Source organism: Mobula hypostoma, chromosome 7 (assembly GCF_963921235.1).
Source record: "Mobula hypostoma chromosome 7, sMobHyp1.1, whole genome shotgun sequence".
NCBI classification, from domain to species: Eukaryota; Metazoa; Chordata; class Chondrichthyes; order Myliobatiformes; family Myliobatidae; genus Mobula; species Mobula hypostoma.
This window is the reverse complement of record NC_086103.1, coordinates 151,169,578-151,191,112: the sequence shown is the minus strand read 5'-3', so window position 1 is coordinate 151,191,112 and position 21,535 is coordinate 151,169,578. Positions and strand designations below refer to the sequence as shown.

Here is a 21,535-nt window from a genome sequence, read left to right as displayed (position 1 = left end):
TTGACTTTGGGTAGGGTCTTTCTCCTCAGCTGCGGCCAGAGAGAGTGCCTGCTCCTCAGGGTAAGGGGGTGTGCTTCCTCACCAGCACATTGTTCTGTGCATCAAACCAAGTGTAAAAGCTCATCAGGAAGAGAAGTGCCACTGTTATTGAAGCTCGGATTGCAAATACCCACTGTTCCTGCAAGCTGACAAACAAAGCACAAAATCTATCTGAAAAGCATATATACCATCTCGATTATTATTATTATTATTATTATTATTATTACATACCTGATTTTCCCCTGTTCTGTCAGGTCACCATCACTATGTAATATTGCAGTTAGCAGTCTCAAGGTAGAGGTCCCCGATTTATTTGCGTTGGTCCTCATTCCCATCAACCACCGTACCATCATCTTCATGGCCTGTATCTGTAAAACAAAATGCACAACCTTAATATATTTTTAGAAATAAATAATCCCTAGCTAAATTTATAATATAAAGTAAAATGAATATTAAAACAACCTACAAATTGACCAATTGTTGCAGTTTTAATTATACTGAATTATGCACTGCATACATATTATAATCTGTAAGGTAATAACAGAAAGAAACAGGTTAAAGAGCTACTGACAGTGTGCTTATTTGCAAATATTTTAACGTCTTAATGGCTGTCGCAGTCATGTATTAATTCACAGATACTGTATTGCTAATATTAATGTAATCTAGAATGATAAGGATAGCAAATAGATGGGAACACCACAAACTGCAGGTGCTCCTCCATGTTGCATGCTATCCTAACTTGGAAGTATATTGCTGGCCCCTCATCCTTGCTGGGTCCAAATCACAGATCTTTGGCAGTTCAGCCACCACCTTGAGAATGGATTTTAAATGCTGAGCTCTTTTGTATTGCCTGCTTCCTAAAAAAAAAAGGTTTATGACTATTGTAAAAGATTTAATTGTAATGAAATGCTAAATATTTGACAATTTAAAATCACATTTTATCCAATGTATTTTTTACTTCAGGGTGGAAGGCTCAATTACAATACCTGAAGGGCTTACGATGTTTTGGCAATTGATCTCAACAAGGATTCACATGCATCGAAATTGACTCGAAACAAATCTCATTTCTATACAGTTTTGGATGAAATCCTTTAGCCAATTTGTTCTTCTTTCAGTGTACCAGACCTAAAGGCATGCAGCTCTTCCAGTTTGTTTACCACTTAATGAGATCACAGTTGCACAATATAAAAACCTCCCTTTAAAGTAAGTGCCTTGCCATTATCAAGGCTACATGTCAACTTCAGATTCATGGCTCTCTTGGTAACCTGCCCAAGCACATTAACTTCTAGGTCTATAAAGAAACACTTCAAGTCAACTGATTAAATTTTCTCTTCATAGTTTTCCTGCTATAGGTGCGAACAGACGAAAAAATCTTAGAAGAAATGGATAAATACCAGAAGCAAGATGGTTAAGTATTTGAAACAAAAGGAAGTGCAAGGAATAATGCTAGATTTTGGATGTTCTGCTTTAAACAAGGAAGAAAATGTTGTCTGCCTCTAGTGCAAAATCCTGTTATGGTTCATGTAAATATGAGAATGTTTGGTGCTTACTTTGGGCTGAAATATGCTGCAGTGTGTCTAATGCAGTCAGTGGACTTATACTGGTCTAGATGTAAAGGACAGAATTTGCTGGCACTAACGCAGAGTTTTAATTGAATTACAGCTTATTTTACCTGTTGCTTCTGTGTTTCCCTCTACTGCTGACAGAGAAGCTTCAGTTTTGAATGGACTTCAGATGGCATACTGCTAAGGCCCCAAAAACAGTGCATACCAACAATTTTCGACAGGAGGAATGGTAGGGGTATGAAGCCTAAGCTTGTCAAAGTCACCAGGATTTTGTAATGATTTTTAAAAACATTAAAAAGTTATTAATATTCCTTTCCATCATTATTTGATTAGGTAAATTAGATTAAAAGAATAAATATATTTTAATGATTTTAAATATTAAGCGAAAAATATCTCCAACTGTGGACACTATAAATGGAGATTCTAATCATGCAGCAGATTCCACAGATATGAGGTGGATCATTTCGAGTGTGGCATATACCTGGGAGAGGCAGAACACCAGTCATTTTCTTCAGAGCTGGTGTCACGGCCAACACAATCTGATCCCTGACCAATGCCATGAATTACTTTGTAAAATACTGCAAGAAAAAATATGGCCATTCAATATTTTCATCCTCTCAGAATCTTAATTATTTTGTATTATTTCTGTGCTCAAGTTCCTGGAATTATTTCTATTATAGCAAAGACATTCAACTGTAGCCAGCACTATCATTTTTTTTTAATTTCCTGATGTAAGCATTAGGCAAAATCTGGATTCACCCAATGTCAATTTTTTTTTTCCAAAGAAAAATTTTTTTTAAGTAGCAGGTTTATGGGAGATGCCAGAGGTAGCTATTTTTTTGTTTACACTGAGAGTGGTAGGTGTCTGGAATGTAGTGACAGCAGAGGGTTTTACAATAGGGGTATTTAAGAGACTCTTGGATAGACATGAATGTAAGAAAAATTGAGGGTTATGGGCTATGCAGGAGGTAAGAGTTAAATAGATCATAAAATAGATTTGCAGAGGATGGAACAACACTGTGGGCTGAAAAGTTTGTACTGTTCAATGTTCTATCTAACTAAATTGTAAGAGCAGGTTCAAGTTCCTGAGTGGCCTTCAGCATAATATTACTTCTAATGTGGTATCAGAGAAATGCAACAAATAACTCTTTTAATTGTACTTTTTCTGCTCCTATGTTATAAGCCTCAAATTTAATTGGAGGAATGCACTTCACATATGCATAAAAAATGCAAATTCTTGAACTTCCTTACAGACATCTTGAAGTTCCCTGAATGCCAACCAAGAATGAGTAGAAACTTGTGGCAATTCTCCTTCTGGGATATCTACCCATTTAAACCTGATTTAGAGTTATGCTTTAATGATTTTTGTAAACTCCTGTTATGACATAAGGCAAATGTTAATATCTGAAGATTTTAATAATTTGAGTTTAAAGTGTCTATAAGTTTCCCCACTTTTTAAAAATAGCTTGATTCACTTTCAATCAATTTGAATGTTAAGAAATTCAGGTCAGTGCACCTGTTCAAAGATCTCTCAGCATTTTTATAGATGATGTTTGATTCGGCACCGAAATGAGTCAGAAGGCCATGCCATATCATCGGGGCCTCGCAGCCAACATTGGAGCTAGCATTCTTACACATGGGAAAATCAATAATCCTTTTGAGCCTGCCCATTTTGAGCCAATGTACCTTCACTTGTCTTATTCCATTATGAATGCTCCTAATTGAGGCAACACTTACAAAAAATTTTTTTTAAAAGTCCATTTCAATTATGCAACATATATAGTTCTCGAAAAAACAATTCGTTCCACAAACATAAACTTAGAAAAGTTATAACTATTCTTTTGAATCTGAATTGTAATATATACACAGTACTGAAGAAAATGATGATGCAGCATTTAAAATACAAGTATGATCCTTCAGAGAAATTGACTAAAAATCCTTATTTGCCATCCTTGACCCTATTGGCATTTATATAATTCTTGATCCATGGCAGTACAGTTTCTCTTAACTGCCCTCTGAAGTTCTAATCTTATTAGTACATTACGAGAGAAGCTAAAGATCACCACCACTTTCACTACAAGAAAATAGAGGAATTAAAAATGATATTGATTTATTACATTCCCATGTATCAAAGAACAGTGAAAAGTTTTTGATTTTTGTTTTATTTTCCCTCTCAATCCCATTTTTTTGCCTTCTCTCCATGACATTTGATGCCCCGGCTAATCAGCAACCAATCACCCACTGTTTTAAATGTAGCCGATGACTTGGCCTCCACAGCCATCCATGGCAAAGAATTCCATGTATTCATCCCTTCTGGTTAAAGAAATTTACGCCTTATCTCTGTTCTAAAGGGACATTCTTGTATTCTGAGGCTGTGTTCTTTGGTCTTAAATTGCCTCACTACAGAAAAACATCCTCCGGCTGACCACTCTATCTAGGTCTTTCCTTATATGGTAGGTTTCAATGAGACCACCCCCCCCCCCCGCCCCAGTGGGCGCAGGCCCTCAGCCAGCAAACACTCCTCATACATACCTTTCATTCCTGGGATCATTCTCGTGAACCTCCTTCGGACCCTTTCCAGTGCCAGCACATCCTTTCTTAGATAAAGGAGTCAAAACTGCTCACAATACTCCAGTTGTGGTCTGACCAATACCTTATAAAGCCTCAGCATTACATCTTGCCCTAATATTCTAGGCCTCTTGAAACGAATGCTAACATTGCATTTGCCTTCCCTACCACCAATTTAAACTGCAGGTTAATCTTTAGGAAATCCTACACAAGAACTCCCAAGTCCCTTTGCATCTCTGATTTCTGAATTTTCTCCCTGGTTAGAAAATAGTGGAGGTGTAAGAAAACACCTCCACAAACCTAGCCACAAAGTTATCAACTATGGAATGCAAATCATTAACATATAATGTAAAAAGATGTGGCCACGACACTGACCCTTGAGGAACACCACTAGTCACCAGCAGTCAAGCAGAAAAGGATCCCTTATGCCCACACTTTGCCTCCTGCCAGTCAATCAATGCTCTATCCATGCTAGTATCCTTCCTGTAAAGCCATGGGCTCTCAACTTTGTTAAGCAGATTCATGTGCGACATCTTGTCAAAGGTCTTCTGAAGATCCAAATAAACAACATCTCTTGTCTATCCTGCCTGGTATCTCTTCAAAAAACTCCAACATCTGTCAAGCAAGATTTCACTTTCAAGAAGCCATGCTGCCTTTGACCTATTTTATCACATACCTCCAAGTACCCCAAAACCTTATCCTTAATAATGAACTCAAACATCTTCCCAGTCTGTGGTGGCCAGTGCTATCATGTTTGCTGTTGTGTGCTAGGGCAGCAGGCTGAGGGTAGCAGACACCAACAGAATCAACAAACTCATTCGTGAGGCCAGTGATATTGTGGGGATGGAACTGGACTCTCTCACGGTGGTGTCTGAAAAGAGGATGCTGTCTAAGTTGCATGCCATCTTGGACAATGTCTCTCATCCACCACATAATGTACTGGGTGGGCACAGGAGTACATTCAGCCAGAAACTCATTCCACCGAGATGCAGCACAGAGCGTCATAGGAAGTCATTCCTGCCTGTGGCCATCAAACTTTACAACTCCTCCCTTGGAGGGTCAGACACCCTGAGCCAATAGGCTGGTTCTGGACTTATTTCATAATTTACTGGCATAATTTACATATTACTATTTAACTATTTATTGCTTTATTACTACTTATTATTTATGGTGCAACTGTAACGAAAACCAATTTCCCCAGGGATCAATAAAGTATGATTATGACTATGACTAACTACCGGAGTTAGGCTAATTGGCCTATAATTTCCTTTCTTCTGCCATCCTCCCCTCTTAAAGAGTGGAGTGACATTTGCAATTTTCCAGTCTGCTGGAACCATTTCAGTATCCAGTGATTTTCAAAAGATCACAATATGAATCTCCAACATCTGGAGGCTTCTGCAAGAATGAGTTCCAGACTTCTACTCTAACCTATTTACAATCTCTTACTGCTGTCCCTAAAGGATGCTGACTAATTTTATGGGGTAAAATTCACTGGTTGTCAAGTGAGGTGAGAATTTTGAATTTTCAAAATGATCATTATACTCCGTTGCTGATTCTCCCAAATAATATAGTTGACAAAGGCAAATCACTGCTGAAACAAACAAAATCTGAAGAATCTAAACATTCTGTACCATGATGAAAAAAACAAAGAGTTTCCAATAAGTCCTGTTTATTATCTATCATTACTAAATCCATTTAAATTCCTTAAGTAACTCAGTCCTCAGGAATGGACGATGAATGCAGTAAGAGAAAATTAAATTCTTTACAAAGCAGAATGAAAGCACTCAACTAAAAAGGCACTTACTTTTGTCAGTGTCTCTGGACATACTTCATCATCTGGCACCCAAAGTTTTGTTGTTTTCTTTACTGGAAACTAAAGACAGAATATAAGTTCTGTTACAAACAAGGGAAAATCTGCAGGTGCTGGAGATCTAAGCAATACACACAAAATGCTGGAGGATCTCAGCAGGCCAGTCAGCATCTATGAAAAAGACTACAGTCATCTTTTCCATGGATACTGTCTGGCCTACTGAATTCATCTAGCATTTTGTGGATATTAGGACTGTTGCTGATTTACCTATTGCTTAAAATTCTACAGCACTTCAGGTATTTTAAGAAAAAACTAATTTCCTCAACTAGACACATTCACCTCATAAAGGCCTTGAAAAGATAAATCTCTGAAATGAAAATATGCTCTAAATATCTTATATTTATTGCTTACTCAGTTAAGGGAGGTAGGGAAATCACAGAGGTATTAATCACAGGGAAATACCATGATAAGCGGCATGAAAACGGCAAATAGAACACAAAGCTGACTTTGAACTTCTCGGCTATTTTTTGGTCACTCGAGGCAGTAGCAGGACCATTACTTCAAATAAATATTAATGAATAGACATGGATATACAAAGTATAAATCAAGCAATTTTGGTCTTTCAAAACAAGTCTCTCTAATGCATATATAAATAGATGATAATTATATCACGTGGACAAAAACATGATGACTTTATTATTTGTGCCCTGCAAACTTTGTTCGGCTAATATAAATATTTCTAATAAAATACTGCATTAAAATACAGTATATGCGTAATAAAAAAACAAAAACGCAATTACTGAGATGCAATATCGACACAGCTTTCACAAATTACAGCTAAACAAACTATAGCATTCCACACACTACTGGCTTTTCGATCTGAAGGAACCCACACATCTGCAATAGCTGAAACAACATAAAAGTGCTGTGGCATCTAATTTGCAGGTTTACAATAAGTGCATAATGTTTGAATAGATTTTGCAGCACTTTCTGATCTATCTCTGTGCAAACCAAAAGCTAAACTCTCATCGCCAAATGCTTGGGAAAACTGTTCCTTGAGTGTAAAGTCATTGCCTTGTACATTAATCCGAAACAAATCTTCTTCCTAAAATTGCAGCACCTGCTGTTGCCTGCTATTTTGTAAATATTGAATAAAAATAATTCTAGCTTTTCAAATACACCAAACGGTTGGGATTTTAAGGGAAAATTCACCACTTCACCAGCACTTTTCCAAGGGCAATTAGGAATATGTAATTACATGCTGGTTCAACCTGCAGAGCATTGCTTTCATTCTTTCTTGTCTGATAAATTCCTTGTAAATGTAGGCTTCATCACTTTCTGGAGTTTGAATAATTCACAGAAAATGTGTTCTTTGACATAAACTTAAGCTACTAAATAAAAGGTATGTGGCGACCCACTTTCTGGCACCCACGAACCGGCTCACAACAGCGCGCGCAGGCAGAGGGCCGGCCCCAAAAAGGGCGCCAGGCCATCTTCACCAGCAGGGGGAAAATCCCGCGTGCGGAAAGGGTCTGGGAATATGCATTCCCCACAGTAGTCCCGCCCCAGGGAGGGCGGGAACGGGAAGGCTTTAAAGCAGGCCGCGAAGTCTGAATAAATCTCTTTCATCGCAACTCTAACTCACTGACTCCGTGTGGTTGTTCTAGTGCTGTGTGTAGCACATCGCTACAATTGGTGACCCCGACGGCCCAAACGATATTTGAACCAGAGATGACCGACGCTGCATCTGTTCACGCAGTTTCGTTAAAACTGCCAAGCTTCTGGACGCTGCAACCCCAATTATGGTTCGAACAAGCAGAAGCACAATTCCACATTCTGCAGATAACCTCGGAGTCCACTCGCTACTACTACGTGCTGAGCTCACTCGACCAGGAGACTGCTGCACAAGTTGAGGAGTTTATACAGTCGCCCCCGGAGAACGACAAATACACAGCATTCAAAGCCCTGCTCATAAGGACTTTCGGACTCTCATGGCGTGAACGAGCACGCCACTTAATGCAGCTGGATGGTTTGGGAGACAGGCCGCCGTCAGCATTAATGAACGAGATGCTGGCCCTGGCTGAAGGACACAAACCCTGCCTCATGTTTGAGCAGGCGTTCCTAGAGCAACTGCCCAAGGACATATGCCTGCTGCTGTCCGACGCAGATTTCAGCAACCCCCGGGAGGTGGCGGCCCGAGCAGATGTGCTGTGGAATGCCAGGGAAGAGAGAGGGGCATCCGTCGCACAGATCACCAAGCCGCGTGCCCAACGACAGACCAGACCAGGCCCGGCAGCAGAGCCTACAAAACCCGGCGACGGGAGTGAGGAGCCCAACAAACAATGGTGTTTCTACCGGTGGGGCACAGAGGCCCGCCGCTGCAGACCACCCTGCAAATTCCCGGGAAATACCAAGGCCCAGCCGCTGCCGATCGCTACGGCGGCTGGCTATCAGGACAGCCTCCTGTACGTCTGGGACAAGCAGTCGGGACGCCGCTTTTTGGTCGACACCGGAGCGGAGATCAGCGTCTTACCTCCAACGAGTTACGACACCCACAACAGAGAACCGGGACCCACCCTGAGGGCCGCAAATGGCAGCACAATACGAACCTACGGCACCCGCACGGTGCGGCTACAGTTCAGCTCCAGCCGATTCACGTGGGACTTCACACTGGCCGCCGTGGCCCAACCACTCCTGGGGGCGGATTTTCTGCGAGCCCACAGCCTGCTGGTCGACCTGCAAGGGAAGCAATTAGTCCACGCCAAGACTTTTCAAACGTTCTCCCTGGGTGAAGCACAGTTGCCAGCCCCACACCTGGACTCCATCACGCTGTCCGACGACGAATTTACCAGGGTCCTGGCAGATTTCCCATCAGTACTGACACCGCAGTTCACGGCAGCCATGCCCAGACACGGAGTACAGCACCACATCCTGACCCAGGGACCACCCCTCCACGCCCGTGCTCGAAGGCTTCCCCCGGACAAGCTCCGACTGGCGAAGGAGGAGTTCAAGAAGATGGAGGAATTAGGGATCATACGACGGTCCAACAGCCCATGGGCCTCCCCCCTTCACATGGTGCCCAAGGCAACGGGGGGCTGGAGACCATGCAGTGACTACCGCAGACTGAACGAGGCTACAACGCCAGACCGCTACCCTGTGCCGCACATTCAAGACTTCGCAGCAAACCTACACGGCGCAAGGATCTTTTCCAAGGTAGACCTCATCCGGGGATACCATCAAATCCCTGTACATCCGGACGACATCCCCAAAACAGCACATATCACCCCATTCGGACTTTTCGAATTCCTCCGAATGCCGTTTGGCCTAAAGAATGCTGCACAGACTTTCCAGCGGCTAATGGACGCGGTGGGACGCGACCTGGACTTTGCATTCATCTATTTGGACGACATCCTCATAGCCAGCAGTAGTCGGCAGGAGCATCTATCCCACCTCCGCCAGCTCTACTCCCGCCTGAGCGAATTCGGCCTTACAATCAACCCAGCCAAATGCCAGTTCGGACTCGACACCATCGACTTCCTGGGCCACAGGATTACTAAAGACGGGGCAACCCTGCTGCCCGCCAAGGTAGACGCGGTCTGCAACTTCCCCCGACCCAACACAATCAAAGGCCTGCAGGAATTCGTGGGTAGGGTGAATTTCTACCACCGTTTCCTCCCCTCAGCAGCCCCATGCGACCCCTGTTCACTCTAATGTCGGGTAAGGGCAAGGACATCACCTGGGACGAAGAGGCCGCAACCGCTTTCGTTAAAACCAAAGAGGCCTTGGCAAACGCCGCGATGCTAGTGCACCCCAGAACGGACATTCCTACTGCCCTCACGGTGGACGCATCCAACACAGCGGTCGATGGAGTGCTGGAACAACTCATCGAGGGCCGCTGGCAACCCCTGACGTTCTTCAGCAAACACCTATGACCACCTGAACTCAAATACAGTGCTTTCAACTGGGAGCTATTGGCACTATACCTGGCAATCCGGCATTTCAGGTACTTCTTAGAAGGTAGGCCCTTCACCGCGTTCACAGACCACAAACCGCTTACCTTTGCGTTCACTAAGGTGTCCGACCCCTGGTCGTCCCGCCAGCAGCGACATCTGTCCTACATCTCCGAGTACACAACGGACATCCGGCATGTCTCTGGAAAGAACAATGTCGTGGCAGACGCACTTTCCAGACCTACCATACAGGCCCTGTCCCAGGGGGTGGACTATGCAGCGCTGGCAGAGGCACAGCAAGCAGACACTGAGATCCCCAGTTACAGGACTGCAGTCTCCGGTTTGCAGCTCCAAGACCTCCCCGTAGGCCCAGGTGAGAGGACCCGACTGTTTGACGGAGCTACCGGCCAACCCCACCCCGTCGTCCCAGCAGCCTGGCGCCGGCGGGTTTTCGAATCCATTCACAACTTAGCGCACCCCTCCATCAAGACAACTGTCCGGCTGGTCGACAACAGATTCGTGTGGTATGGACTGCGTAAACAGGTCAGTGAATGGGCCAAAACGTGCATGCAGTGCCAAACGGCCAAGATGCAGCGGCATACCAAGGCTCCGCCGCAGCGGTTCGAACCCACCTGCCGGAGGTTCGACCACATCCATGTGGATATCGTGGGGCCCCTGCCAGTGTCACGAGGAGCGCGGTACCTCCTAACTATGATAGACCGGTTCACCAGACGGCCAGAGGCAGTCCGGCTCACCGACACCACCTCCGAATCCTGCGCCTGAGCACTGATCACAACCTGGGTAGCCCGCTTCGGGGTACCGGCCCACATTACCTCCGACAGGGGCGCCCAGTTCACTTCCAGTCTGTGGTCAGATATGGCCAATCTTTTAGGATCTCAGCTACACCACACAACTGCCTACCACCCACAGTCGAACGGACTAGTGGAGCGCTTCCACCGTCACCTGAAATCGGCTCTCATGGCCCGCCTGGAGGGGCCTAACTGGGTGGACGAGCTTCCCTGGGTCCTGCTCGGAATCCGCACGGCGCCCAAAGAGGATCTGCGCACCTCGTCGGCCGAGTTGGTGTATGGTGCACCCCTGGTAGTCCCAGGAGAGTTCATACCAGCCCCAAGGGGGCAAGAGGAAGAACCCACAGCAGTCCTGGGCAGACTACTGGAGAGGCTCAGTAACCTGGCCCCCATATCCACTTCACAGCACGGACAGAGCCCGACCTGCGTACCCAAAGACCTGCAGAACTGTAAGTTTCTTTTTGTACGATGGGCGGACACCGGGCACCGCTACAGCGGCCCTACGAGGGGCCATTTAAGGTGATCAGGAACAACGGGTCCACGTTCGTGCTGGACATTGGGCGGGGGGAGAGGAGGTTTTCACGGTGGACCGACTCAAACCGGCCCATGTGGACTTGGCGCAGCCGGTCCAGGCTCAGGCACCGCGGCGCAGGGGCAGACCTCCCAAACAGAGGCCGATCCAGACTGTGGACATTGGGGGAGGTATCACCGGTTCTGGGGGGGGGGGGGGGAGGTTATGTGGCAACCCACTTTCTGGCACCCACGAACCGGCTCACAACAGCGCGCGCAGGCAGAGGGCCGGCCCCAAAAAGGGCGCCAGGCCATCTTCACCAGCAGGGGGAAAATCCCGCGTGCGGAAAGGGTCTGGGAATATGCATTCCCCACAGCAGTCCCGCCCCAGGGAGGGCGGGAACAGGAAGGCTTTAAAGCAGGCCGCGAAGTCTGAATAAATCTCTTTCATTGCAACTCTAACTCACCGACTCCGTGTGGTTACTCTAGCGCTGTGTGTAGCACACCACTACAGGTACTCATTTTCTTCAAAATGACAGCTATATATGGATCTCTACCGCATAGCAAAAATTCTGCACAATAACAGTTTTAGTAAAAGCCAACAAAATATTTTAACTAAAAACAGAAAATGGGATTTAAAACATCCCTTTGATTTAAAACATTAACTGCTTCTCTTTGCATGCCTGAATTTTTGCATGTTTGCACCATTTTCTGTTTTATTTTAAATTTAGAACACCTACAGACTTTACATCTCAAGACGTTTGCCACTAAGCCAATTTTTTGGATTGCAAAATATGTTCGATTCAGCGCCTGTGCGCTTTTGGATAAAGCATCAACATGAATGACAAGATCCACCACCTTTTTAAAAATAGGCTTAAGGGCAGCCTTTTTCTCATGTGAAATAAGTGGGAGGAGACCTGAAGGTATATTCCTCAGTCAGATCAAATAGATTTCAAATTTTGCAGCAACTTCATCACATAGCTTACAATATTGTGCAGGTACATATTACATTTCCCCACAACATTTTGAATGTATTAAGAATTTTCCTAATCAATCTTGCTAAAAAGAGGGAATTGTACATTTGGACAACCTCCATTTCAGCTGTCAAGAGTATTCCTCTCAAGTTCATTCATACCACCAATGAATGTAAACAGAACACAAAGAATATGTCTAAGGACTTCCATTAAGAGTATATACTTTTAAATTTCTCATTATGTCTGACAATCACAGTTGTACAGCATAGAAACTGACGCTGATCTTTTTGCCCAGCTACACTCTACCCATTTGCCCACATTAGGTCCGTATCTTTCGATGACTGGACTATTTAAATGCCTGTCTAAATGTAGTGATTGTACCTACTCTGTTTGGAAGTTCCAGATATCAACCACTCTAAAAACTGCCCCTCTCAGATCCCCCTTAAAACTCCTTCTCACTTTAAACTTGTACTTTCTTCAGATTCATTTATCACGCATATATCGAAACATACAATGAAATGCATCGTTGTGTTAACACAACCTAAGGATGCACTAGAGGCAGCCTGCAAGTGTCGCCACACATTCTGGTACCAACATAGCACAGCCACAAAGAACACAAATAGCAATAAGCCAACAACAGCAAAAACAAGTCCCTTTTCTCCCTCCCAGCAACTCACAGTGCTCCAACCTCAGGATAGGCCTATGGCACTCCAACCTGCAGTGAACTCAGACTCTCAGATAATGGGCCACTGACTTCCACTGTGGACTCTTGTTTGGTAGACCAAGGGCTTCAGTTATCTGGCTTTGACTTTCAGACTTCCAAACAACTTTCGGGCTTCGATCTTCAGTATTAATCTCAGGTCTAGACAATGAAAGGGCCCAAAACTCCAAGCGTCAAACTCCAAACTTGCTGACTGGCCCCCTTGCCTTCTGCTCACACAGACATTTGATCCCAAGACCCGACAACCTGGGGGACTCAGTGACCTAGCAAACCATGAGCCCTTGTCTTCGCTGGTCCTTGTCCACAGGACTTACCAGCCCGACATCGATGGATGTCCTCTGCCTTACATCCACATCGCCTGCCTTCAAGCATGGAACCTAGAATCTGGCCTGACCTCTACATCCTGAAACCTTAACCTGGCCCCTAACTGCCCTCTCCGTCTCCAAAATTATTCCTACAAACTTGATAAAGTCTGAACATTGCAGAGAGCTAGGGGCATTAAGAAAAAGATTCTGACGACCGACCCCATCTCTACTTCTTATAGTATTATATACTTGTCAGGCCAGCCTTATGCCTCTTCACTCCAGGGAAGTAGACAAGTCTATCCAATCTCTTCAATCCAGGCAAAATCCTGTTAAATCTCCCCTTCAATCTCTGCAGCATAATATCTTTCCTGTAGTGTGGCAACCAGAACTGCACACAAGTGAACTTTTGACCACAGTGTTCCATAAAGTTGCAACACAACATTCCAATGTTTGTACTTTATGCCCCATTATATGGAGGCCTGTATGCCATATTCATTCCTCACTGCCCTTTCTAATCGTATTGCCACTTCCAGGGAATTATGACTTTAAAACAGAAAGCATAGGTCCCACCGTTGATCAACATTCCATAGCATCCCATCATTTATTGTATACGTCCTACTACTATTTGACTTCCCAAAGTCCATCACCTTGCAGAAATCCAATTTAAATTCTATCTGCCAACATTCCATACAAACATCTATTTGATCTATATTTTCCTTTAACTTTAGACAATCTTCCTGTCAATCCATACTGCCATCAACTTTCATTTCATCTGCAAACTTACTAATTATGCCTCCTACATTCATGTCCATGAGTGTCCTGACGAAGGGTCTCAGCCTGAAACGTCGACTGCACCTCTTCCTACAGATGCTGCCTGGCCTGCTGCATTCACCAGCAACTTTGATGTGTGTTGCTTCATGTCCATGAGAATCCCTCCTGTCTCAACTTCTGGACCAGCCTACCATGTCTAACTTGTCAATGTCATGCCATCTTACTCAAGTTCATAAAGACTATGTCTGTTCTTTTTCTTCATCAATTGCTTGAAACCTAAGTCATTCTCTAAAACCGCTGAACAATATTTGCTCTAAAGCTGGTGTGCAAGTGGCAGAATTCTTGCTGCTGCAGCTTTATTGTGATGAAGCTCACATCAGAATTCATGCATTTGGTTTGTAAAGTTCTAAATTACATTGCCACTCATATGAATTGAAGAGTGACATTTGCCACATGCCTTTCAAGTTTACCTAGTTTCTAATTTCCTTGCTAATTCATGGTGGGCTACAGCTTTTCAATAGAATGTGTGAGGCACTGTGCAAGTTGTCCAAACATCAGTCAGATTATTTTTGTAGAAACCATAGGTACGGCAATTCTGGTTATGGCAAACTAGTTCAGACACTCCTAAGTAATTCTTTGACAAAATTTTCCTGTCCTAATATCGTAAACATCTTGACACCTATATTGTCCCATTTCAGACTCCATGTTAATTTTCTGGAATTATTCCCACAAATAACTGATCATGTCACTGATCAGTGTAATCCACATTCAAGGGGACTGGTCACAAATCAATGCTCATAATGTTTACTTGTATGAGAGCTTTTTTGTATAAAAGCAAATTCCATGACATTTCTCAGGTATGTATTTATTGTCAGCAGAGTGTTTTACTAATAAAAAAAAATTGGTATTCTGGTTTTTTAAATCTGTTAAGAATAAAAAAATCCAAGCCTTATATACAGTAGCTGCAAATGACTACCAAAGTACAATGGCCAATAGAAGTCAGGAAGATACAGTACACAATAAGGATTTAATTTACTTTTCCTTTCCAGGAAATTTTCTGCTTACATTTTCTTAGTATTGTGAAAGGATGTGCTACATACGGCACAAATGGGAATCAGCAAAGGCCTAATGTTTTCTTACAAAGAGCTCCCAGTCTAGAAGGTTAGGAAACAGACTGACTGATAGTTTACTTGAAGGAAATTGCATTATGAATGTGGACAGTTTGAAGTACCTTCAGCTTTTGTACTTGAACTATCAATAGGCGTTAGTGAAACTTGGGAATAAACTTACAACTCATCTTGTTGGCTTGAAATTGGAGGCAGGTAGAAGAGATCAAAAATAAAAACAACAGAAATTGCAACAACCATATCAGTACTTACCCGGTCATTCATTAACAAATCTTTCACAACAAAACCAGCCACCAGGGATTTCAGAGGTGCAGAAAACTGTTCTGGAGCCAGCATAGCTATGTGACCGATTGAAATCAAAGGCGTTATGAGCTGCTCAGGGTTGCTTGGATCCAAACTCTTGTGTAAAGGCTAAAATATTTTTAAAAAAACAAGGTAATCAGGTTACATTGACTTTTTCTGCAAATGCCACATGTGCTGTTCTGTGGTCTGACATCCCAGTGTAACGATACTGTCAGGGAATACTTTACAGGAGGTTGTTGGTGCACAAATGACAAATTTTTCAAGTGTTAATTGAAGGTCAGGGAGCCTTGTGGCCTAATTCCGCTCCTAAATTTCTTGTGATTTTTTTTGAAAGCAACAAACCATAATATCCCAAATCATTTTCTAACAGCACTAAACTGCATGATCATCCTGATGAGCAATGTATGTTGTTTTGGGATGGGTTCTGGTTTTACTGATATTCATAAGTCGATCTTGTCCATAAAATAATTCAATACCATATACTATTACTATATACTATTGTAAGAAATAGTGCTGATGAGTGCCAATTAGTGCTAACATTTATCATCTTCCCTGCCTAGTTACAATAGTCACAATCAGGATGTCCCATGCTTGATGGCTGGTTTTAATGGACTTGTGTGTCAGTGGAGTTACATTGTCTACTGAAGTATTGCTACACAATTGGAGCAATTGTTTGTCAATTTCCAAATCAACTCTTAAGTGGCCTCCCATGGTAAAACTGGCAATTCGTGAAGTTAAGAAACAATGGTGCCTGATTATTGCAGGGAGGTTACATATACACAATTTCACCTCTCCTCCCCAAAGAAAGATTTGTATTTGAATTTAATAATATTCATGGAATCTTATTCATATGTATAAGGTGTCAATAAATTGGGTGTATGTAAATCAAGGACAGGCTGTATAAAGGAATGCAATGATATTTGAAATAACTGGATCACTTTAACAAACTGCAACTTACTGAGCTTATGCAGCTTTCACTGGAAAACTTTACTTTTCTTCTAAATATTACATTGCTGGAAAGAGTAAAGGATTGAAAGGTGGATGCTCTCTACACTTTTAATCAATACATTGAAGCCTTTTGTCATTAACCTAAACTGCCCTTGTTTGAATGAATATTGTACATAAACTAAAGCAGAAATGGGCTTTTATAAATCAATTCATTCCAGATTCTGATATATAAATAAGATAAATTCAAAGTATTCTAATAACATTTAACCAAGTAGGCAGAGGGACAGAATTATTTTGCAAAAACATAGAAATCTGTTTCCCTAATCATTAATGCCCAGTTGAGAAAGTTTAGAAAATTTTATATGAAGACTGGGCTAGGTCAGAGCCAGAGCAGTTTAGCACTAATTAACGGAGAAGGAGTTGCTTGCAACTGTGCTGCGAGTTTAATCAATTAAAGAAATCCATTGATGTGATTTATAAGATCCATTTCTGGTTTTAAACTTCAGATACAAACTTTTAAAGCTAACGCAGATTACTCATTTGTTGGCATTTTGGATTCTGAATTATCAGAAAAAGGAAAACTTATTGTCAGAACTCTTATTAATCTTAGATTGCTACAGAGCTTCCCAGTTCAGAGAGTAGTTTCCAAAGTCTCTCACGGAGCATAAATTTTCCCTTGCAGGCCGGTTTGCAAGAGCTGTTCAGGAGGGTTTAAGCTAATTTGGCAGGGGGATGGAATTGGAGTGATAGGGCTGAGGATGGGGTAGTTGATTTACAGAGGCAGTGCGTAGTGAGACAGCTAGCAAGGAGATTAATGATAGGGCAAAATTGCAGTCAATGGGATGAACTGCAATGTAAAACGGGGGCAAAATCAAAAAGGGTGATGAATACAGGAAGGTGTTATATTTGTATGCTCACAGTATACAGAATACAATAGATGAATTTGTAGCACAGTTACACATTGGCATGTATGACATTGTGGGCATCAATGAATCATGGCTGAAACAAGACTATAGCTGGGAGCTTAATATCCAAGGGCACACATTGTATTGAAAGGACAGGCAGGTAGGCAGAAGGGGTGGGGCAGCTTTATCAGTAAAAAATGAAATAAAATCCTTAGAGAGGAAAAAAAAATCAGAAAACGTAGAATCATTGTGGATAGAGCAAAGAAACTGCGAGTGTAAAAACACCCTGATGGGAGTCATATACAGACCTCCAAAAAGTAGTAAGGATGTCATCTACAAACTACAATGGGAGATAGAAAATGCATGTCATAAGGACAATGTTATGATAGTCATGGGGGATTTCAATATGCAGGTAGACTGAGAAAATCATGTTGGTGCTGGGTCCCAAGAGAGGGAGTATCCAAAAAACCTATGATATAGCTTTTCAGAGCAGCTCGTGGTTCAGTGCACCAGAAGATCAGTTATTCTGGATTGGATATTGTACAATGATTAGAGAGCAGAGAATAGATTAGAGAGCTTATGGTAAAAGAATCCTTAGGGGCAAGTGATCATAATATGATCAAATTCACCCTGAAATTTGAGAAGGAGAAGCTAAAGTCATATGTATCAGTATTACAGTGGAGGAAAGGGAATTACAGAGGTATGAGAGAAGAGCTGGCCAAAACTGATAGGAAGGGATGATGGCAGAGTAGCAATGGCTAGAATTTTTGGAGCAATTCTAAAGGCACACGATATATACATTCTAAAGAAGTAGTGTTCGAAAGGCAGGATGATGTAACTGTAGCTGACAAGTCAAAGCCAACATAAAAGACAAAGCGAGGCCTTATAATAGAGCAAAAATTAGTGGGAAGTTAGAGGTTTGGGAAGTTTTTAAAAACCAACAGAAAGCAATTTAAAATCATTAAGGAGGAAAAGATGGAACACAAAAGTAAACTAGCCAATAATATTAAAGAGTACACCAAGAGTTTCTTCAGATATATGTGGCGTAAAAGAAAGGTGCGAGTAAATATCAGACTGCTGGAAAATGATGCTAGAGAGGCAGGAATGGGGGACAAGGAAATGGCAGATGAACTGAGTAAGTATCTTGTATCAGTCTTCACTGTGGAAGACATGAACAGTATGCCAGAAGTTCGAAGTGAATGCTCAGGGGACAGAAGTGTGTGGAGTTGCCTTTACTAAGGAGTAGGTTCTTGGGAAACTGAAAGGTCTGAAGGTAGACAAGTAACCTGGACCAAATGGTGTCCCCAAGGTTCTGAAAGAGGTGGCTGAAGAGATTGAGGCGGCATTAATAATGACCTTTCAAGAATCAGTGGATTCTGGCATGGTTCTACAGGGCTGGAAAATTGCAAATGTCACTCCACTCTCCAAGGGAGAAGGGCAGAAGGAATGAAACTATAGGCCAGTTAATCTGACCTCAGTGGTTGAGAAGTTGTTGGAAGTGATTGTTAAGGATGTGGTTTTGGGGTACATGGAGACACATGATAAGATAGGCCGTAGTCAACATGTTTTCCTTTAGGGAAAATCTGTTAGAGTTCTTTGAAGAAATAGCAAGCAGGACAGCCAAGGAAGAAATGTTGGATGCGCTGTACTTGGGTTTTCAGAAGGACTTTGACAAGGTACCACACATAAGGCTGCTAAACAAGTTAAGAACCATGTACAAGTACTAAAATGGATAAAGCATTGGCTGATTGGCAGGAGGCAAAGAGTAGGAATTAACGGGGCCTTTTCTTGTTGGCTGCCAGTGACTAGCGGTGTTTACTTTATATGTCAATGATTTAGATAATGGAATTGATGGCTTTGTGGCCAAGCTTGTGGATGTTTCGAAGATAGGAGGAGGGCAGGTAGTGATGAGAAAGGTTACTGAGATAGATAAAGAGAAAGGGCAAAGAAGTGGCAGATGGAATACACAGTCAGGAAATGTATGCTCATGCACTTTGGTAGAAGAAACAAAAAGGTAGACTATTTTCTAAATGGAGAGAAAATTCAAAAATCTTAAGTGCAAAGGGACTTTGGGTTCTTGTGCAAGGTTCCCTAAAGGTTAATTTACAGATTGACTCAATGGTGAGGAAGGCAAATGCAAAGTTCACATTCACTTCGAGAGGACTAGAATATAAAAGCAAGGACGTAATATTGGGGCTTTATAAGGCACTGGTGAGGCCCCACTTGGCATACTGTGAGCAGTTTTGGGCCCCCATTTAAGAAAGGATGTGCTGACATTGAAGAGGATTCAGAAGAGGTTCTTGAAAACGACTCCAGGAATTGAAAGGGTTATCTTAAGAGGAGCAACTGATGGCTCTGGGCCTTTACTCACTGAAATTCAGAAGAATGGCGGGGGTTGGGGGAAAGAAATCTCATTGAAACCTATCGATAGAGTGGATGTGGAGAGGATAGACGGACGTCCATTTAGAATGGAGATGAGGGGGAATTTCTTCAGCCGGAGAGTGGTGAATCTGTGGAATTCGCTGCTACAGAAGGCTGTAAAGTCCAAGTCAATAAGTATATTTAATGTAGAAATTGATAGATTCTTGATTAGTCAGGGCATGAAGGGATAGAAGGAGAAGACAGGAGATTGGGGCCAAGAGGGAAATGGATCAGCCATGAAGAAATGGCTGAGTAGGCTCGACGGGCCAAATGGTCTGATTCTGCTCCTATATCTTATGGTCTAAATCTCTCTTTTCTCAATATACAAGCTGCAGGAAGAATTCCACAGATCAGCAAACTCTGTTGCGAAAAACGGACAGTTGACATTTTGGGTTGAAGGCCTGTCAGAAGATTCACATTAAGAATCTCAACCTGTAATAACTATTCATTTCCCCCTTGAGATACTGTCTGACCTGCTTGGTTTCTCCAGCATCTTATTTTTTTTCCCCTCCAGATTCCAGCATCTGTAGTCTCTTATGTCTCATTTTCCTAGTCTGGTTATTTTGAAAGCACCTGAATGATAGGACGTTGATATCATCTATGCAGGAGCGTCCGACCTCCAAAAAGATGGATTCTTTCTAGAGTTATAATTCAAATCCATAAATTAATCTCATAGTTTTTGGAGAAAATAGTTTGTTTGGGGGGGGGGCATCAACCCAACAGAACCCATTTGACTTTGAATGCTGATATACATTACAAAGAAACACACCAGCTATGGATTCCATTTCACCTTTATTAAATCTTCAGTAATTTACTGAATTGCCTTTAGTATCTGTTTGGAATTGGGAATACAACTTCAATCCTTTTGATGCAAATATTAATTAGAATTTCATTAGTTAACCATTATATAATCTCCATGCATCAAGATTACTCCAACTAGAAAGACTGAACTTCTGCCCAGAAATTAAAATAATGAACTTGCAATTCATAGCTAACAATCTAAAAAATACAAAGTCCAAAAAGCATCCAATGCCGCTGTGGGACTTAAGTTAATAATACTTTGTAGTTAAAACAACTAATTGTTAAGTCATTATGACCATAAAACTACTAGAGTAATCTAGTAATTTTATATACTGCACTGTACTGCTGCTTCAAAATATGTCATGACATATGTGAGTGATGATAAACCTAATTCTGATATGGGTCTCTATTGTGGATTGAGAGTCGGAAGAAGGCAAAGAGAGGGAAATCATGGTTGGGAAAAGGGGAAGGGAGAGGGGAGGGAATGTGAAGCATCAGAGAGACATTCTGTAATAATCAATAAACCAATGGTTTGGAATCAAATGATCTTGCCTGGTATCTCAAGGCTGGGTGTGTCTGCATTTGCACCACCCCACTCCGTCTCTGCCACCTGTCCCACACCCCTCTGTGGCACCATTCCCAACATCCTTTGCTCCAGGCCAGATTTACAAACTGGCTCGCCTCTCCAATTTGACAACTACAGTACTGTGCAAAAGTCTTAGGCACACTGGCTATATAGACAGTACGTGCCTAAGACTTCTGCACAGTACTGTAAATCCTTAATGTCTTTCAAGAAATCTACAAACCTTACCCAGTCTGACCTATTAGTAACTCAGACTCACCAATGTGTTTGTCCCCAAAGTCCTCCCTGAAATGATCAAACAAGCTTCTCACTAGTATAATTGAAATACAACAAACTAGATGGACAACCCAGCATCAACTTAAGCACCAAATGCCACCAAAGCAAAACCACTTCCAGGCCAGTCAACCATGTCACAGCCTCTTCAC

The 21,535-nt window shown here is 42.5% G+C and overlaps 1 protein-coding gene across 7 annotated transcripts in view; it reads right to left on the bottom strand.

Annotated features, from left to right (window-relative positions):
- Positions 1 to 21,535, bottom strand: part of pds5b (PDS5 cohesin associated factor B) — a 270,645-nt gene that overhangs the window by 43,940 nt on the left and 205,170 nt on the right. For all 7 annotated transcript variants that reach the window (XM_063054295.1, XM_063054288.1, XM_063054290.1 and 4 more), the window contains 3 exons: positions 15,402 to 15,560; positions 5,977 to 6,045; positions 271 to 407 (listed from right to left, as the gene is read on the bottom strand). In XM_063054295.1, the coding sequence (XP_062910365.1) occupies positions 271 to 407; positions 5,977 to 6,045; positions 15,402 to 15,560 (365 nt within the window). The remainder of the gene's footprint in view (positions 1 to 270; positions 408 to 5,976; positions 6,046 to 15,401; positions 15,561 to 21,535) is intronic.